General features: G+C 35.8%; 1 protein-coding gene across 1 annotated transcript in view; it reads left to right on the top strand.

Annotated features, from left to right (window-relative positions):
* UBE2G1 (ubiquitin conjugating enzyme E2 G1) overlaps positions 1-18749 on the top strand; it is a 90548-nt gene extending 71799 nt beyond the window's left edge. Inside the window, exons 4-6 of the mRNA XM_081161277.1 lie at positions 4296-4474; positions 9312-9434; positions 15747-18749. Coding sequence (XP_081017403.1) covers positions 4296-4474; positions 9312-9398 — 266 coding nt within the window. The 3' untranslated portion in view covers positions 9399-9434; positions 15747-18749. The remainder of the gene's footprint in view (positions 1-4295; positions 4475-9311; positions 9435-15746) is intronic.
* Positions 18750-20419: the final 1670 nt, after the last annotated feature.

Raw genomic sequence — 20419 nt, 5'->3', positions numbered from 1 at the left:
CAACACAGATGAACCTTGAAAACATTATGCTAAATGAACAAAGCCAGTCTCAAAAGATTACATAGTGTATGATTCTGTTTATCTGAAATGTACAGTATAGGCAAATCTATAGAGATAGAAAGTCGGTTAGTGCTTGCTGATGGCTTGGGGTGAATTGTGGGGGAAATGGGAAGTGATTGCTAATGTATACAGGGGTTTCTTTCTGGGGTGATGAATATATCCTAAAATTGATTATGGTGATGGTTGTACAACTCTGTAAACATAATAGGAACCATTAAATTGTGCACTTCAAATATGTGAATTCTATCTCAATAAAGCCATTATAAAAATTACTGTAGGGTAAAGATTAGCTTTGTGTAGCTTATGTACATACAATTTTGAACTTACTTGTCTTGAGGTACACTTCTGATATATCCAATTAGATAATTAGATAAAAGTAGTCCAGGCAAGACTCAGTAGTGGACTGAGAGCCTTGGAAGTTACTGGCATCAAGATGACGGGTAACGTATAGCAAATCATCACATAGTACACCCTAAACTTACACAGTGTTATATGTTAATTATAAAGCTGGTGGGGGGAGAAGATGATGGGTAAATGGTGATAGAATGACTGAGTTAATTTACCCAGGGACGAGGTGATTAATATGGGAGATAAGGATAACCCCAAAAGTCAGACTGAGGGAAAGGAAACTAGAACGTGACTGAGAATAGCTTAGGACCCGAGGAAAGGAAGTGTCAGAACCTAAGGGAGGAAAATGTGTCCAGGAAGGTGTCCTCAATAACATCAGTTATTTTGGCCCAGAAGGGTTGACTTTAAAAGAACTCAGAGAGCCCAGCTCAGCAGTTGAGCATCGCTCTGTGATCCAGGAGATCTTGCTGGCTCCATCCCCTGTGGGGAGCATGCAGGGGGCAGCTGATCAATGACTCTCTCATCATTGATGTTTCTGTCTCTCTCCCTCTCCCTTTCTCTCTCTGAAATCAATGATATATTTAAAAAATAAAAAAAGTACTCAGGAGGATATGTTCTCCAGACCACTTTGTGAGAATAATAGCATCCTGATCGGGGCAGAGGCCAGTTTCTAATATGGTAAAAGAGAATGCCCAAGTAGTGAATAGAGAAGGTTGGGAGTAAGTGAGACTTTCATAGTTCTACATGCACAACTTCAAGAGAAAGGAAATTGCTTGAGGGTTTGTATGAATCAGGTAGTTTAATTTTAAGATGGAATAGAGATGTGTTTTCTGCTCAGTATTTGATGTCCAGACTCTTGGCTAGCTATTTACGGGAAACTTGATTGAGAAATTTTCTTTACACCAAACAGCAAAGTGAATTAAAACTTAAATGGAATAAAAATTTTCAAGTGATTAAAAAAAAAAGTAGTGAATATCAATTATTTGCTGGGTGTTGGGGCAAGAATTTTCTCGTTTCAAAAGAGAAATGGCAACAATGCAATATAGGATTCTTAAATGGATCTTGTGTCAGATACTAAAGCCAACTATAAAGAATATTATTGAGGCATTAACATGAAAGGAGAAAGTAATAGACAAAAATTAAATGGGGAAAATTAAGAAGCAGTTTGCCCGGCCGGGCGTGGCTCAGCAGTTGAGCATCCACCTAGGATCCAGGTGATCGGGGTTCGATTCCCGGTCAGGGCACATGCCCGGTTGCGGGCTCGATCCCCAGTCGGGGGTGTGCAGGACGCAGCCGATCAATGACTCTCTAGTAATTGATGTTTCTATCTCTCTCTTCCTCTCCTTTTCTCTCTCTGAAATCAATAAAGATATATTTTAAAAAAAGCAAAAACCTTTAAAAAGAAGCAGTTTGACAAGAAGAAACTAAACACTGAGTACATAAATGGGTAAAAGATAAGAACAGACATTTCACAAATAGGACATACGTATAGTTTATTCTTTCGTTTTGATGACGTCCCTTTCTGTACTTTCCTTGCCTTTCAGTAAGTTTTTTTTACTGTATTTTTCAATTCCTGTTTACATTCAATATTATTTTGTATTAGTTTCAGTTGTACAGCATGTATAGTTTCTATACACAAAAAATTTTCACCCCAAAAGCATTTAGAAAAGCTAATTAAACTAGATTTCACATGTGAAATTCAGAAGTTATCAGTAAAGAAAAATCTTAATTCTTAGTGAAGAGACAGCGGAAGCTGTCACCTCATGTATTGCTGATGGCAATATATATATTTAAATGTAATTTGGTAATGGGTATTAAGGCTAAAAAACTAAACTGTTTAAAGTGAAAGGACACAAGGTAAAAATTTGAACATTCTAGATTATGATGATAATTTCTAAAAAAGGAAAATGATCTTAAGTTGATTCTCTCTGCTAGAATTCTGTACAGACATTTAATATGCTTTCAAATAAAATGATAATACTTATGTAATAAGAAAAACATCTTAATACTGTATAAGCATTTTATTGTTAAACTTTATAGTGCTTACAAGTCTTGTTGTTCTTGCCTCTCGGTCTACTTATTCCACTTTAGTTAATAGGTTTTACTAGGAGGTAGGGGTTGGAAGAGGATCCTTAATTATAGAAAAGCTCATATACAAGACATTAAGGCATGGACTTTGCAACATTCACTGCTGTATCCCCTTTGTTGGGTAGGTGTCTGGCACACAATATGCATTCAAGATATACTTGTCATAGAGCAAGGAATGCATATAAACTTTGATTCTGGTTACCCAGAGATATAACAGCAGGGGAAATAAATGTTAAGTTAGAGATGAAAAATAAGCTTTAAAATTATACCTATCACAAATTTGGTAGACTTTAGTTATGAAGTTAGGATTGAAATACAGGTAAATATTGTCATTGGTTATTTATGGGATTTGGAAATTTGGTTAACACTTTTTATATAATTTTTAAAAATATTTTTCTGTTTTTTCTAGAATTTCCACAGTAAGTATGCTTTCTTTGGCAATGGAGAAAATTTCACCAATGAATTTTGGCCTGGCCGGCATGGTTCAGTGGTTGAACATCAACCTGTGATCTAGGAGATCGCAGTTTGATTCCTGGTCAGGACATATTCCCAGTTTGCTGGCTCGATCCCCAGTAGGGGGCGTGCAGGAGGCAGCCGATCAATGACTCTCTCATCATTGATGTTCCTATCTCTCTCTACCTCCCCCTTCCTCTCTCTGAAATCCATAAAGACGTATTAAAAAAAAAAAAAAAAAAAAAAAGATTAGTGAATTTTGGTAGTTTCACTAATGTGTGATTTAAATGAGTGAGTGGATTAGGTCTTCACCTTCCCCCCCCTCCCCACAATTAATTTTTGGCTTGGATTTTAAAATAATTTTATAGAAAACTATTTATGTTAATGAATTTTCACTGGCAAAATAGCATGTTCCTTTTGTGAATCTGAATAGACTCCTTTCACTGAAAATATAATTTTGCCTTTATGTGATTTAAAAAGTACATTATGATGTTACTTCTCATTTTTTTCTTAGGTAAGTCTCTGGACCTTTGACTGTCACCCATTTAAATCAGTAAGTTAGTGGAGAAACTAGGAAATCACAACGTAGAAACTCATTTCTGGTATTTGGACCATATACTTTCTACAAATGAAAAACAGATTCAGTAGTTGCCATTTATTTATTTATTCTCACCCGAGGATTATGTTTTTATTGATTTTTAGAGAGAGGAAATGAGAGGGAGAGACACGCACACAATACATCAATCTGCTGCCTCCCATACGCTCCCGGACCAGGGATTGAACCCAAAACCTTTTGGTTACTGTCCAATGCTCCAACCAATTACACCACCTGGCCAGGGCTCAGTAGTTGCCATTTATTCATTTTAGTGTACAGTAAGTTCTCACTTAACATCATCAATAGGTCCTGCATCTTTAAGTGAAATGACGGATAACAAATCCATTTTTTCCATGGATGGGCTAATTGATAGAAACAAAATTTCAATTTCTTCAGCATTTTATCTATGTTATAAAAGAAATAACGTTGAATGAAACAAAGTTGTTGGAGGACCTGCTGTATTTAGATATAAATGCTAGGCAACATCTGTTTACATGCTAGGTATCTTGAAGTTTTGCAGAAATGAAAAAGATAACTTACACTCCTATTGGGTTTGTCAGATGGATCCTTTTTGGTAAAATCTGTGGTCTTCCCAGAAGGTTAACAGGTTCCATTTTGGAAATTAACTTCTGTATATATTCATTGTTTTATACAGGTACTGTGGGAATTAGGACTACAACTATAATAGATATGTATAAGCAAATTATTTCAAATACGTATTTTAAACAGGACTTTTTGTCTAATTTTACAGTTGATAAAAATGGTGATGTATGCATTTCTATTCTTCATGAGCCTGGAGAAGATAAATATGGTTATGAAAAACCAGAGGAACGCTGGCTCCCCATTCACACCGTGGAAACCATCATGATTAGTGTTATTTCTATGCTGGCAGACCCTAATGGAGACTCACCTGCTAATGTTGATGCTGCGGTAAGGTGGTCACTTGCACATCTCCCCTTCCCTTTAATTAAACTCAGAACTATAGTATATATGTATCTTTCTCTCTGTGTGTGTATGCGTGTGTGTCTATATTTATATCCATTTATTTTTCTTCTGAATCTGTACAAAAATAAGTTACAAAGACAACTAAGCTTCACCCCAAAGTACATGAACCTGCATCTTTAAATAAGGACACCATCTTATATGTCATACCTAAGAAAATTTATTATCAAGTCCATATTATTATTTTCGAGTTTTTATTTTTAAAACTTTCAGATCTACAGAAAAGTTCCATTAGTTAAATGAACACTCCTATGTCCCTCACCTAGATTCACCAGTTCTGGGGATTTTACTTATTTTTTCTTTTGCCAAACTGTTTGAGAATGCTTTACAGATATCCTAACTCTTCATGCTTGAATACTTCAACATGTATCTCCTAAGAACAAGGGTATCTTTCCATATAAGCACAGTACAAGTCTGTCATTGATACAGTATTATTATTGAATATACATATGCAGCCCATACTCAGATTTCTTCAATATTGTTCTTTATAGCTACCTTTTTTGTTATTATTGAAAATACAGAATCTAAGAACCCACATTATATTTTATATTCACATTATATTTTGTTTTATTAGTCATCTTTAATAGTCCTAGTTTCTCAGCCTTCTATCCTTTGAAAAGTCTTTTGTTCTCATTCTTATTCTTATTCTTGGAACTTTTTTGTTAGTGTATATGAAAACCAGAAGATTCAATTCACGTTTTTTGGGGGGGGTATTTTATTTTATTTTTTATTTTTTTAAATATATCTTTATTGATTACAGAAAGAGGAAAGGAGAGGGAGGGAGAGAGAGATAGAAACATCAATGATGAGAGAGTCATTGATCGGCTTCCTAGCCTGCAACCTGGGCATGTGCCCTGACCGGGAATCGAACCCCAATCGCCTGGATCCTAGGTCGATGCTCAACCGCTGAGCCATGCCCGGCCGGGCGGGAGGAGGGGGGGTATTTTAAACATATATAGAAACATTTATATCTATGGCTTTGAAATTTTACATTTAGTAATCAAATTGAAGTAAAACCTGGTAGAACACTATACTAATTTTCTGTTTTAGTCAGGTATTAGTTCAAACAATATAAGAGATGGTAAAGGAAAGGAGGTGAAAGCTGTTTCTTTAAAAAAAAAAGACCTGTAGAATCATTTTGAGAAGTAGTTACTATTTCATTCTCAACTATCAGCACTTTTTATAAGATCAGAACTGACAAGTTGAGTTTTAATCTTCAAAAAGGAGAAATTAAGAACAAACAAATACTTGACAATGTGAATAGGCAAAAGCATTTTCATAAGGGTAGAAATAGGCCTTTATAGGAAGTTGAAATATGCAAACTCGACATCACAGATAGTACAAAATCTATCCCATTCTTTTTTTTTTTTAAACCCACTGCTGCATTTTCTGATTTAACCAGTTAGTTGTCTCATATTTAAACCATAGCTTTCTTGTAAACAGTTTTGTTTACCTTTCTTGCTTTTTCCTTTTGCACTGCATACCTTTTATTATATTTTCATATATTTTTTGTTTGTTTTCCTCACCTCTTTTTTTTTTTTTTTTTTAATATATCTTCATTGATTTCAGAGAGAGGAAAGGAGAGGAAGAGATAGAAACATCAGTGATGAGAGAGTCATTGATCAAGCCTGCAACCTGGACATGTGCCCTGACCGGGAATCGAACCCCGATCGCCTGGATCCTAGGTTGATGCTCAACTGCTGAGCCACGCCCGGCCGGGCTTCCTCACCTCTCAATCTATGATACCTATTCCAGGAAACTCCCATTTTTCTTGGAGATCTCTTCCCTGGGTCTCTTCATTTTTTGGCTCCAAATTAGATTGATTGAGTCTGCTGCTTGGCTGTTTTCCTTGAATTTTCCTTCCTTCCCTTGCTTCTCTTCTGTATTGGATCATCTGTTTCCTGAATCTGCCTCCCCCCCAAGAAAGCCCTTTTTTTTTTTTTATTGTTGACTTTTTTTCTTTTGCTTTTCTTCATCCAAGAGTAATGTTTTAGAAAAGGTATCTGGGAATTAAGTCCTTACATACCTGGAAGCGTTTTTATCCTGACCTTGTACTTGATACTTTATTTACAGAATTCTAGGGGGGATAATCAAATCTCTACAGAATTTATCTTTAGTACTTATTGTTACTGATGAGAAATTTGATGTCAGGCTCATCCCTCTCCATTTGTAGATGGTGACCTTTTCTTTCTTTTTCCTTTTTCCTTCTTTTTTTTCTGGTTCCCTTTACGTCCTTTTCTGGATTTCTGGTCTTCTGAAATTTCACAATATTATGTAAAACTTTACATCTCTCTAGTTGATGTATACTTTGAAGACTTCAGCTGTGGAAAATTTTCCATTTTAATTATTTTCAGAATTTTTTCATGTTTGGCATTCTTTCCTGTTTTGAACTTGTAGCTCTAACCCAGATTGATCCCTTCTATCTTTTTCATCTAAAACAGTGCCGATTTTGAATTTTCTGTTGAATTTTCATTTTGACAGTATTACTTTTAATTTTAAATGCGTGGTCTTTTCTCCATTAATTCCTTTTTCATGAAATCTTATCACTCTTTAATGAACTTAATAGTTCTCTTGAGAGTTCTAATTAGAGATTTTTAAAAGTTAAATTCTGAAGTCTCTTTCTCTGAGGTCAGTTTTTCTTTTGTATTTGAAGACTACTTCAGAACTCTGTAGGCCTTGTACACAACTCTTCGTTCATTATAAATAAATAAGAAGGGAGGGTCTAGGAAAGCAGATTGGAGTTGTATCTCTGTGTAGAATTTGTTTCACTCAAGGGTGTGTGAGTAGCAAGCCAGATACTAAACTAAGAGGAAGAGTTGGAGGAGGAGGGGTTTAATAGCTTCTTTCCCTCCTTTGCTCTGGTTCCATTGAGACGTTTCTCGGCTGTTCCTTTTTCTTCTCTGCTGCATGTTTCATTACTTTTCCCATCTTCTGGTCTTCCAGCAAAAACTCCCCCTGTATTAGATAACTTTCCTGCCATTTTCTTTGATATTTAGGATTTGTACCTTTAGAAAAAATTCCCACATGATCATTTTAATAGGGTCTCAGGAGAGTAAATAGACAAACGTGCTTTTTTTCCCTATTGAATTCATCGATTCCCCATTTGTATAAAATGCAGATGAATATATCACCTGTCTGGTTACCTAAGCTTATGGCATACTGGATTCAACAAGTGGCTGGTTATATTAACTAGATCCTGCTTTGGAACCATCATCTACCCATCTATCCTTACGGGGCAAGTCATCCTTGCCCAGTCTTGTCTCAGTTGTCAGAGAATGCTGGCCATACTATATAGTCTCTCTAAACTCTGCTATTGACTTGAGTCCTTTTTACTTCTTCAATATGTTATTGTAATAGCCTTATATCTGATCTCCCTGCTCTCAGCCTTTAGAGAGAGAGGAAGGGAGAGGGGGAGAGAGAGCACGAAGTATCTATTCGCTGCCTCCTGCACCAGCCCCACCAGGGACTGGAGATTGAGCCTGAAACCTGGACATGTGTTCTGACTGGCAGTGGAACCAGCAGCCTTTTAGTGCATAGGAAACTCCCAACCAACTGAGCAACACCAGCTAGGGCAGTCTTTCTTTTTTTTTTTTTTAACCCTCACCTGAGGATATGTTTTCACTGATTTTTAGAGAGAGAGAGAAAGGCGGGGGAGGGGGAAGAGAGAGATACACACATTGATTGGTCATCTCTCATACACACCCCAACTGGGGATTGGACCCAAAACCTAGGTATGTACCCTGACTGGGAATTTAACCTGCAACCTTTTGACGTACAGGGCGATGCTCCAACCAACTGAGCCACCTGGCCAGGGCCCTGCTCTCAGTTTTAAGTTTCTCTGCTAAGTGGTATTTTTAAGTGTTTTTTTTCTTTGAGATCGATTTTCTCCCTTTGCCTAGAATTGTTCTCTTCTTCCTTTTACTTAAAATGATGATGACATAATTACAGACTTCATAACATTTTATACATAAATACTCCAGTATGCATCTCAATCTCTGTACATGTTAGCATTATAGTTTCTCTCATATTTTATTGTAATTACTGGATTTCTGTGTTCCCTTTCTTGCTTTGAGGGCAAAAAATTATTTTTCTAATGTCTTCCTCCACAGGAGCAAAGATTGTCAATTTCTATGGTTTTTGCTGTCTGTAAATAGATGATATTTTTTAAAAAGGGAAACAAAAGGCTGGGCATTTTTGTGAGAATTTCCTACTATGTATTTTCATGCTAGATAGAATCAGCTCTGTTATGTGAAACTATTCCAGTGCTGCTTTGTGTTCCATTTTCATGTGTCTGGCAATGATAGTGATAATTGTTTCATTTCTCTCTGTCCTGTCCCCTCATCCCCCCCTGAGAAGCAGTACTCAGTATCATCTCAATATGATGTACTCCACCTGTCTACTTTATATAGGATGCACGTTTATGTCTTTTTTATTTTCTGGTTGCTTCCATCAGGGAGAGTTTATAATCCTTCAGATAGCCTGAATATCTTATTCATAAATTGTACCTTTCTTTTCAGTATAATATAAAACTGTTAATGTTCTTTATGATCTTTTCCCTGTTTTAAGAGAATTTTGCCTATAGAGGCAGTTTGTATGGGAGATTTCTACTCTTTTGTCCCAGCAGAGTGCCTTGCAAAAGTATTTTTTGACTACTTTTCTATCTTATCCGATTACATATGCCAAAGCATTACATTCAAAAGTAAAATTAGTACTTGAAATTATAAGAGGAGTTGATAAAATCAGTTTGTCACTTCTGTACCTACAGAAAGAATGGAGGGAAGACAGAAATGGAGAATTCAAAAGGAAAGTTGCCCGCTGTGTAAGAAAAAGCCAAGAGACTGCTTTTGAGTGACATTTATGCAATAGCTGTAACTTCACTTATTTCAGGGTAAGTTCATTTTAACAATCATACTATTATTTGCCTTTTTATAAATGTCCTGTGTGTTTGGGGAAATTATGTGATTTAATTATTTGAATTCTTTTTTTCATTGGCTTCATTTTCTAGTGGTAGTTTCCAGTAGTTTGCTGTTTCTCAACAGAAACAGTATAACTTACTTGCTTTTGCCTTTAGTAGACCCAGCTGTTTTTAACTAGATAAACCAAACTGATCAGTATAGTAGCAGTCTGTCTTTTCAGAAACTAGAGATGGTAAAATTTCCAATGATAAAGTGTTTATTTCAACAGTTTCTTCCATTTTACCATTGCTTTTCTTCATAATTTTATCAGGTTTGTATTCTTAAACAATGTATTACATGACTTGAACTGTATATATGGAATTACAATGTATACATTTTAGACTTATTGCACATTATATTGTTGAAGTTGTTCTGTGTTATGTACAGCTATACTTCATCTGTTTTCACTGTTATGTAGTGTTTTATTAGATAAATTACTTCTCTACTCTTGATTCTTATTGCAGTTATTTTCCAGTTTAGGATGGGTCTTTTTGCTTGTTTGTTTTGCTTTGTTTTTGCTATTATAGAGAATGTGGCTGTTCTTTTTTTTTTTTTTTTTTCCTTCAGAGAGAGGAAAGGAGAGGGGGAGAGAGAAAAACATCAATGATGAGAGATTCATTGATTGGCTGCCTCCTGCACACTCCCTACTGGGGAATCCTGGACATGTATCACGACCTCCTGGTTCTTGGGTTGACGCTCAACCACTGGACCACACCTGCCAGGAGAGAATGCGGCAATTCTTGTTTCTTCCTGTACATGCACTATAAGAGTTTCTCTAGGGTGTATATCTAGGGGTGGAATTCTTGAGTTAAGGGTATATTGACTAGATAATTGCCAAATTGTTTTCTAAAATGTTGCATCTATTTGTATTCCTATTGGCAAGGATAAGAATTCCATGTGCTTCATATTCTCTCCATTTGTTATTATCAGATTTCTGCAAAATTTTTAATTTGGAAGGTGTACAATAATAAATCATTATTACTTGATGTGATTGCCTTAATTACCAATGCAACTGCACATTGTTTCATATGTTTGACCATTGATGTTTCCTCTGTGAAATGAGTGTTCTAGTCTTTGGATTGTTTTCCTGTTAGGTTATTGATTTGTGTTCTTGTCAGTTCACTTTCTTTATGGTTTCTTTGGATGAACAGAGGTTTTTAATTTTAATGCAACTGGATTTATTAGTCCTTTCCTGTATGAATTTTACTTTTTATATTTCAGTTTCTTTCCTGCCATCAGAATGCTACTGTTACATAATGTCTTCTAAATGTTTTGTAGTTGCCTTTGATATATGTGTTCAATCCACTGAAATTGATTGGTATATGGTGTGAGGTAGGAGTTCAGCTTTACCCTTTCATTCCACAACATATAGCTGTTGACTACATCATTTATTGATAGGTCCATCCTTTCAACACTGATACAGTGTTGATTATGTTATAAAATTACATTTCAGTGTATGTGTTCTGTTTATGACCTTTCTATGTTTCATTGGTTGGCTTGTCTATCCCTGAACCAGTATCACACTATTTTAATTTTTATTTATTATTTTTATGATTAAATGTACCAAATGCTAAGGTGCAAATCAGAAGTAAGGCTAAAGTCTATCCACCCTCATTCTCTTCTTATGTTTGATGTCTCTAATTTCTGAAAGGACTCAGATCTACTTTTAGATCTCTTTATAATAACCTGAAATTCTGAAAATTAACTTTACGTTCTCTTCCCACTAGATACAATAATAACCTTGTAGTCTTCAAATTATTTCTGTTTTTCATCTAGTTTATATCTATCCTTTTTATTTTTGCTAATAATTTTGTTCTTATTTCAATATCATTACATGTGATACCTCTCTCACATCTAGTCAGTGGTCCATGTCTTTTCCCTTCTTTGATTTTTTGCTTTCCACCACCTTAGATCAAGTTCTTGTTACTAGACTTTGCCTTGGTCTGCTAGTATTGAAATTGAATATCCTTCATGCCTGCCTGTACTTCATTTTGGATATTTGTCTTGGATACAGCTGCCACGTTAGTCTTCACAAAGCTTAGCTCATTGCATTGGTTGGTTTATGAGTATGACAAAATCCTAGGAACAGCAAACACACTCAGGGCTTGTTTTCCTTACCCATACCGTTTTCAAGTCAGAAAAGGACTTGGTGACAACAAAGAATTAATGAGGAACAGCATAACATATTGAAGTGTAATCTTATGCATGATTTATCTTATATAAACAGTACTTTATAAATTTAGGAAATAACGAAGAATTTTATTATATTTACCTTGACACAGTATTTTATAAATTAAGTAAATACTAATGAAGTGTAATAAACAAATATCCTAAGGGATTATATATTATCTCCTTTGCTAATGAGGCTAGAGTTAACTTATACTTGATCATAACATTCACATGTCTTTAAGATATACTTATCAAGCTCTCACCAGTGTGGCTCAGTTGGTTGGGCATTGTCCAGTGTACCAGGAGGTTGCTGCCTTAGTTCTGGTCAAGGGCACATGCCCGAATTGTGGGCTTGATCCCCAGTAGGGGGCATGCAAGAGGCAGCCAATATATGTTGCGCTCTCACATTGATGTTTCTCTCTCTCCCTCTCCCTTCTTCTCTCTCTACAAATCAATAAACTATTTTTTAAAAAGAGACATACTTCTCAAGATTAAAGTTCACTTATCAAAAAGAGGCAAAAAATAATGTTGAACCAAAATACCTCATTGTGTAGAATAGGTTAATTGAAAAACAATATAACATACTGTTAGTCATGAAACTAAATAAACTAATAACTTACTATTAAGGAATATGGAAGCAATAATTGGAAATCTTCGCTAGCATAGGCCAGTACTGTGCACACATTAATAACAAAGCATCCTCCTTTAGAGTTGCAGTTACTCCAGATATATTCAGCATGCATTGTAAACAGCTTTGTTTGCACTATTGTGACAGCCAGAGTCCTTAATAGAACAGAATTTTAAATGAAATTAATACACTCATTTTTTCAGTGATTAATTTTAGTTACTATTTCTTACTTATGCTACTGTTAAGCTCAGGCCTTTTTCTGTGCTTTTTATTTAACATTGTCTTTTGATATTTTGCTAGATCAATAATATATAGATATATCTGCTTCCTTTTTTAACAGTTGCATATTATTAAGAATCAAGATTTATATCTGAAATGAGAGGTAACATCAAGAACAGGTGACACTGAGCTCATTTCAGTTCTTGTTAATGAATATTTGTTAATTGCCTGCTATTTGCAAAGGCACGATAGAATTCTATAGATAAATTATCCTGGTCAATTAAAAAGCTGTTAATTTAGCCAGTTAGATCAGGCATAAAAAAGGTAAGGTTAAGCCACATTAAGAGCTCTAGTGGTAGTAGAAGCAGAGCATGGCTTTGAGAAAGTTAGAACATGCGTAAATACTGAATGGTTAGGATGGTTAGGACAGAGGTTAGACATAGAGCTGTTGGTGAGATTGGAAGTCTACAGAGTAGAGATGAAGATTCATTTGGTGTAGAGAGCAGTACTTATTAGGGCGAAAGACAGCATCTTGTACCATTTCCACATTGAGGGACAGAAGGAAGAAACAGAGACAGAAACATATGGGCTGGTTGGCCACAGGGAGGAGAGAGGCATTATAGACCTTAGAAAGGAAGTGGATGTGGATGGTCACCAGTGCAATGGCATAAGAAAAAGAATGAAATAAGAATCAGTTTTGGGGGAAAGGCCAGATTGGTGATGGTAAGGGAGAGTTGTTGTCTAGTATTATACTGAGTGGCAGTTTCGTATGAATTGGAACTTTTGGAAGCATCTGTGTGAAAGGAATGGATGGGGAAAACTTCCTTGATACTAAACTGTTTAAGTGACGGGCTGCTTTCACTTAGGAATGCTTGAGATTATTTGAACACTTATCCCTGAGTGGGTAGTTACTTTTATTATTGTCTGTGATATCAAAAAGTAGTCTTTATTTGGAAGCATACTTGACTGTTTTGTATTTTTAGGGTCTTTTAAAAAGATTAAGTTGTGTAGCCACATGGAATATGAATGATTTGATTCTAGTTTTAGAAATAAATGGGACAAGACACTTATATTCTTTCGAGGAGAACCCTCTCCAGATTTATAGGTTAAAGTCAAGAATAATAGAATATGGGAAGCAAAAAACTGGTACTCAAATTATTTCATAAAGACATACAGTTGATATAGTCTCAGTTAATGTAAAAAGTGTGTGATTTTAACAATAGGTGAATATATTTTAAGTTAGAAATGGGATATGCTTACAAAAATGTAAATGACTGTTTCAGGTCAGTGCCGTTTATTTAGAGTGTTATGCAAGTAATTCATTTTCACATTAATCTGGTGAACAGCAATCTCACCAGCAGAAAAAAACAACAAATTTGCTTTTTTCTCTACTGAGCCTTTTTCTCTGTCGAGAGTGCATTTTATTCAAAGCGGGGGGGGAAATAGATATTTCTATTTCTGCTGAAGTAAGCTAATGCTATTTAAAGCTGGTCCTCACTATTAAAAGGCTGGATTGCCTGATTTTAGGTATTTAATGACTTTCATCAGTCAGTCTTCTCTGGAATATTGTTCTTTAAAAATCTCAAACAAAAACAGTTTTTAATTGATTCTTTTGTGGCCCTGAAATATCTAGTTCATACCACAGGGGAATGATTACTCAATGCCCAAGCTCTGTATACTGTTCTGTTTAAGCCCTAAGAGATTAATTGGCCAGCCATTAATTTGAGTGTGTGATATAGCCTTTGGAAAAACATTCAAATAACATTAACTAAAAGTTACAATACCTGTTGTATAACAATGCCTCTTGAGTTTCAGTTATATATGTCTTTAGATTTTCTCATAAAATATGTGTGCACATATGTGTATCTGTGTGCAAATGGTAGAACCCGATTCTGGTGAAGGTGATACATTCATATTTGGTGCATTCATTGCTTTGCTAAGGACCGTTTACATGGATTGATTAACCCCTTTGGAAAGAAATTGAGAACTTCTGCCGCTCTTGGAGCTAGGCACATGTAGGGCCACAGATAGGCCCATAGCTCTCTTTCTACCCACAACAGAGCTTTGGTATGGTTGAATTTGGGTGATTGTAAGATTAATAACTTTATTCAGGGCTTTAGAAGACATACTGGTATGAGTTAAATATGTCCATAATTCTAAGTACATTTGACTTCTTTATTGGGAGTTTAAAACTATATCTCTTGAATTCCCAGTTATCTTTTGTTCAAGTCCTTTGTGCCCAACAATGTGCTTGGCACACAATACAGGTTTCTGAGTTTCTGAAACACTTGATTCAATGTAATATTAGTAGGTGTTCTCCCTGTCCCCTTCCCTTGCTCCCCTTACATGTTCAAAGCACATATTAATATAATAAAGGCTCTGAGAAGTCCAGTCATTTAAAAGACACTTTTTTTGGTAATTGAACTTCATGTTTTCGTAACTTTTTGAGAAGTTCTGCCACTTATTAGCTGTGTGACCTTGTCTTAACTTTTCTCTGTAAAATAGGGCCAAACTCCTTCATATGGTAATTATGAGCATTACGTAAGATAAGTTTGCAAAGCACTTAGTACACTGCTTGGCACATAATAAGCACTCGATAAGATTGTAGTTGTTTTTATTTAGATGTGGTTATTGACTTCTAGGCTAATAGAGAACATGAGGCCAGCAGATAGAAAACAATAGAAAACTGTAATTGGGATAGGTTTCATGGAGAAAATGTGTTTGGATTGAACCTTAGAGAATTGGATAAAATATAGCAAGTTGAGAAGTGTGGCAATCTTAAATTGTTTCTCTTAATATCCTTAAATATTTGTAGATTTCCAAATCACTTGACTTTTTGGCAGTTCTTCTGTTTTTGACTCTAGATATAGCATATAAGTTGAAATACATTTAGAACATCAAAAAATACAAATTAAGGCTGTACAATAAAACTTTCTACACTAATTGGAAATATTCTATATCTGCACTGTCCAATATGGTAATCATCAGCTATCTTGAGCACTTGAAATGTAGCTAGTGTGACTGAGGAGCTAAATTTTAAATTTTATTTACTATTATTTAAATTTAAAGTGAAATGGCCATATGTGGCTACCATGTTGGACAAGCAGAAAAGTAAGCTTAAAATGAAATTAAGAAATTTTTAAAGAAATAACATGTGAATAAAAATTTATAATCAGCTCTTTTTTATAATTTGCAAACTTATTGTATAATTCTGTTTGTTTTGTTGTAGGTCTCCAATTGAAAAACATGGCACTGTTTTTCCTGCACTCTACCCACCTATTGCTGGACTTCTGTTGTAACAAGTTGGCAAACACTGGCTGGAACTGGGCTGCAATAAAACATGCCAGTATCAATGCTGACAAGAGCCTAACAAGTGCCAACTTACAGATGATTACGCATTTTGAATTCTAATGAACTGTTTTAACCTTCAGGAAGAATTGTAAAGACCTGTACATAGCACAACATGATCCGGATAATATATATACTGTTCATGTACATCCACAAATACACCTTGTACCAAATAATGCTTTCTTGTAGTAGAATAAGAATCGTGTAAATTCTAAAAGATTTTAGCAGGTTTTCTTCCCCTACTCATTGTTTCTTATGTTTTAAAAGACTCTTTAAAGCATGTCAAATGAAAAGCAATTAGGATTAAAAGTTTCCATTTAATTTCCTTTAAACCATTGAGGCTTCATTAAACTCTTTTCATTTACTAAAGTTTTGTATCTTCTTTGTTTTGACACACTCCCCTTTGTGTTTATCCTATCGGCCAGAAAATTTTCAAATCATTTAGTTCCAATACTGAAATACTTAATAAGCAGCTACTTGATTTTTAATGATGACTTCGGAGGAGTGGTCATCACTGGGTGCTTTGTCCTTTTTATATTCTAGCTGTACCCATCACTTGGATTGGATGTAGCAATAACATTTTTTGGCTGTTGAGAGCTCTTGAACTGTCACTGTTCCCAAGAACTAAAAAGAGTTGGTTCTGAATTCAACTTACTAAAATTTACCCCAAACTATACAAAATTCTGATTTGGTTTTATTTTTGCCCTCCAGTTACCTAATGTTAAGGTTGGATGAATAAAGCATGCACAGCTACAGGCTTTCTACTTAACTTCTGGGTTTGCTATTAAAAACGCTATTTACCCTCATACCCTTCTCCTTAGCCCTTCATATTTCTTTGCCTCTATTCTTCTATACTGCAGATTTTTCTCACTTATTGTACAAAGAAATTGCGATGTATATTTTCATGTAATTTGATTTTGGAATTCTGTCACCTTATGTAGTGAGTTCTTCCAAAATATAATTTTTTTCCAATAATTGTCAAGTTGTTGGCTTTTATTGTATTGAATGAAGGTTATGATACTGAATGCCAGAGGAATGCAGTTTAGAAAAATCTCAGGTTGGTTCCTTATGCAAACAGACTTTTGATACTTGAAAATCACATGGCCATGGCTATATATATTTGTCTCTATCTAGATTCTTATGCAAATCTCAAAGCATTACGGAGGTGTAAATGTTTGCTGTTTGACGTATAGATTCTGTCACTGACGTAGTGCATTTGGATTTTATTAATGTTTGAGCATAAATATATTTCATGAGTTTTCTAAAACAACTTCAGGAAATAGTAAAATGAGTAGTGTTAAAAGCAGGCCCAGATTCCTCTCTGTTTGGTGTGAGGTTGGGATTGGGAAATAGTCTTTGGCAGATAAGGGATAGAACTTGAGATAGTACCAGATGGGACATGGTGTTTAATTTTGAGAATCAGTGAGAATTGGTGCATCTCTGCTTTGTGGAGTTTGGAGAAATACTTTTGGCAGAATAGTGAAAGGATTCCTGCAAGTAGCCTAATCTTTTATGAACTTTACATGTCCTTTTTTAAGCAGAAGAAAAAGGGTTAAGGATGTAGTCACCATAGAGGGTGGTTTTTTCTAAATCCCAGGCTGTTTACTCTGCAGCATTATAAAAACTCATAAATGTGTAATGACTGAATGTGAAATTTTAAAATTATATTCATTGTGGTCCAATTTTCTTCAAGAACTTTCTTTTTCTTTTCTTTTTTAAGACTTAAGAATTGTTGCCCCAAAGTGCCAGTACTGCACACCTACCTGGGACTTTGAAGCAATCCCTTTACGCTTAAATCAGAAATTGTTCACACGGTGGTGATTGTGACAAAATGGAGTTTGAATTTTGCTCTCCTATTGCTAAAATTCTGCCTAGCAATCTGTTGAATTAAAACCTAGTGATTTGACTTTTTAGGGAGTGGCAAATAAATGACCTAGTAACTCAGGGACAACTATTCTTAAACTTTAAGTGCCACTTTAATGCAGTTACTTTGGTATAACCATATGAGTTTAGGGCTTAGATCTAGGGGAGTAGAAAGGAGAGCCAGAAATGAATGCACCTTTCTTCACACTCCTTTCCACCTGGTGCCCTGACCATGCTACAGATGGAAACAGGCCTTGATAGATGTTTTGACTTCTTTTCTCTGTCAGAGGTGTCATCTGTGCCTTTCCAAGATTTCATTTGACAGTGTGAATTTAAATGCCTCTATATTTGTTATTAAATCACACTTGGGTAACACTGATCCAGGTGGCTGTTGTCCCACCAGTGCCTTGCCATTAGTGTGAGGTGAGTCCTCTCTGCTTTAGGAAAAGGATTTTTCTCCCTAACCTTGTGTCAACTATTGACATCTTCCATAGTCTTATGGATTATAGAACTGTTGGCTGCTTCCTAAATTTATTTCAAGTTCTTATAAAAAAGGCTTATAGATTTCAGTCTGCTCAAAATGGGATAGATGATCTCAGTGGCTGTTTGGCCTCTTTGTGAGTTTAAAATCCATATGAGGTTGGTTTTTTTGTCATTATAAGGTAATATCTTTGTGAGGTTATTCCACTGGTTCTGTGATCACTTGGGTATCATAGTATTTTTTAATGGCCTTCATTCTTGGTTATGAAATTTTACCCTCTACAAATCTGCCCATTTTGGGTTGTGGTGCCTGTGTATCTTTGCCCGTCTGGTCTCCAGTTGGTGGAATTACCTTTTTTGTACTGCCACTTCTAAGCATCTTTGAAATTTGACATAATGTCGCTTCATTCCAGTTTTTAGTTCTGTAATTTGTTGATTGTATTTAACTATGTGAGTTCTGTTGTGATGTTTACTGTATTGTAAAGCACCTGGATCATGTGATGGGGGCTCTATAAATCAATAAATGATGACTTAGAGGTTGTATCACGAGCTATTTTGGTTTTAGGGCACAGTTCTCAAAAGCTAATTGTGGGATTATTTCTATATAAACAGCACATGATACCAAAAGGTCCACAGGGGAACCTTGATAAAGACTTTTTAAAACTTCATTTAAAGAAGGAAGCGGAGGGTGGGAAGTTAACTTGACTTCCAACCTGCTATAATGGTCTTAAATTTTCCACCTTCCTTTAATCAGTTTTCTGTAATACTGATTTAGAGTCTAAATAAAATAAACACGCATTAGAGCATTATTGGAAATGTTGTCTTTGGCCTAAACTGGCTCTACTGTAAGAAGGAAAAGGAGTCGACCTAGATTCAAATGTGAAGTGGAAGGGACCACAGGCACCATCTCCGTCACTGCCTTCTCTCCTTCAAACAGATGGGCACGCTAGGCCCAGATACCTGCCCAGGACCACTTAGTAAGTTAGTGGCAAAAGAGACAAGACTGCTTTTCCTTTTCTTTTTAATAGGATGTCAGTATTCAGCCTCTCCCCCTGCACCCTTATATATAGTTAATACAGCGTAAGGTGTTGAAAGCTCGTTTGTCTTGATACAAGTTGCCAGTGGCTGTTAAGGCCTCTTCCTTACAAACTGAGAAAAGAACATGGAGCTGAGTTAAAAACAAGAAAATCCTTGAAAACAGTTGGGGAAGATTGGGAGTCATTTTCCGAGTTTAATTTGCCCTGGTAAATATATTTGAAATAAAACTATTACAGGAGGGTGTGAACAATGTTCCTGAACTTTATCAGTTTTATGCATAACCATCTTACTCAAGGTATGTAGCACAAATGTTTTTGTTTGCATGCTGCTTGCTTCAAATGCAAATGAGGTTTTGAGTGTGCCTACTGTGTGCCAGGCACCAACTAGGCTTTGAGTAAGGACCAGTTGATTTTCTCCCAAACCCTCACAGAGATAGTGCTGTAACCACCTTACTAAATTAAGGTTTTTCATCTTCTGGAGGACTGCAAACAACAGGATTTAGTTTGCAAAGCAAGTTATTTCTAGGATAAGGTATTTTGGTTGCTCAGTTTTGGATGTGTGTAATCTGCCAAGGAACAATTAGGCTTTTTGGCTTGGGTCAGCAGATCACACTGAGCTGTAGCAAAATGATTATAAAGGATTTTGGATCTTACACAGGTGGGATAAACTGAAGGAGAAGGGAAAGGCTCACAAAAGGCAGCCGGACACACCTTAGACATATGCACTGCACAGAAAGCTACAGGAAAGAGATTTGATTTCCTCCCTCCCAGCAGTATCCACTAGGAATAAGTATAATAGCACTTGTGACATCTCATTTATTCCTAAAGAACACCAGTTGCTATTTTTTGAGCTGCTTTGTGGCAGGCTAGTTTTCATTAAAGGATCTGGCCAAATTCTTACATGGAGCCTTCAAAGTGACAGTTTCTCATGAGGAAATAGGTTCAGATAAATTGATCAAGATTGTAGAGCAAGCAAATCTCAGCCAGGATGCAGTTCCACAACCTTACATACAGGGTGCCATTACCCCTTACCTCAGGAACATCTTTTCCAAGGTCACAGAGAGTGTGGATGCGTTGAGGCTGGTACTTGAAACCCAGTTCATTGGACTACCAATCTAGTGATTACCTCCCTTCCTCCTGCCACAATATGGCACTGCCTCCCCAGAAAGTCTGT

The sequence above is a fragment of the Miniopterus schreibersii genome (genome assembly GCF_964146895.1).
Source record: "Miniopterus schreibersii genome assembly, chromosome: 16".
Classification (NCBI taxonomy): domain Eukaryota; kingdom Metazoa; phylum Chordata; class Mammalia; order Chiroptera; family Miniopteridae; genus Miniopterus; species Miniopterus schreibersii.
This window is presented reverse-complemented; position numbering and strand designations above follow the sequence as displayed.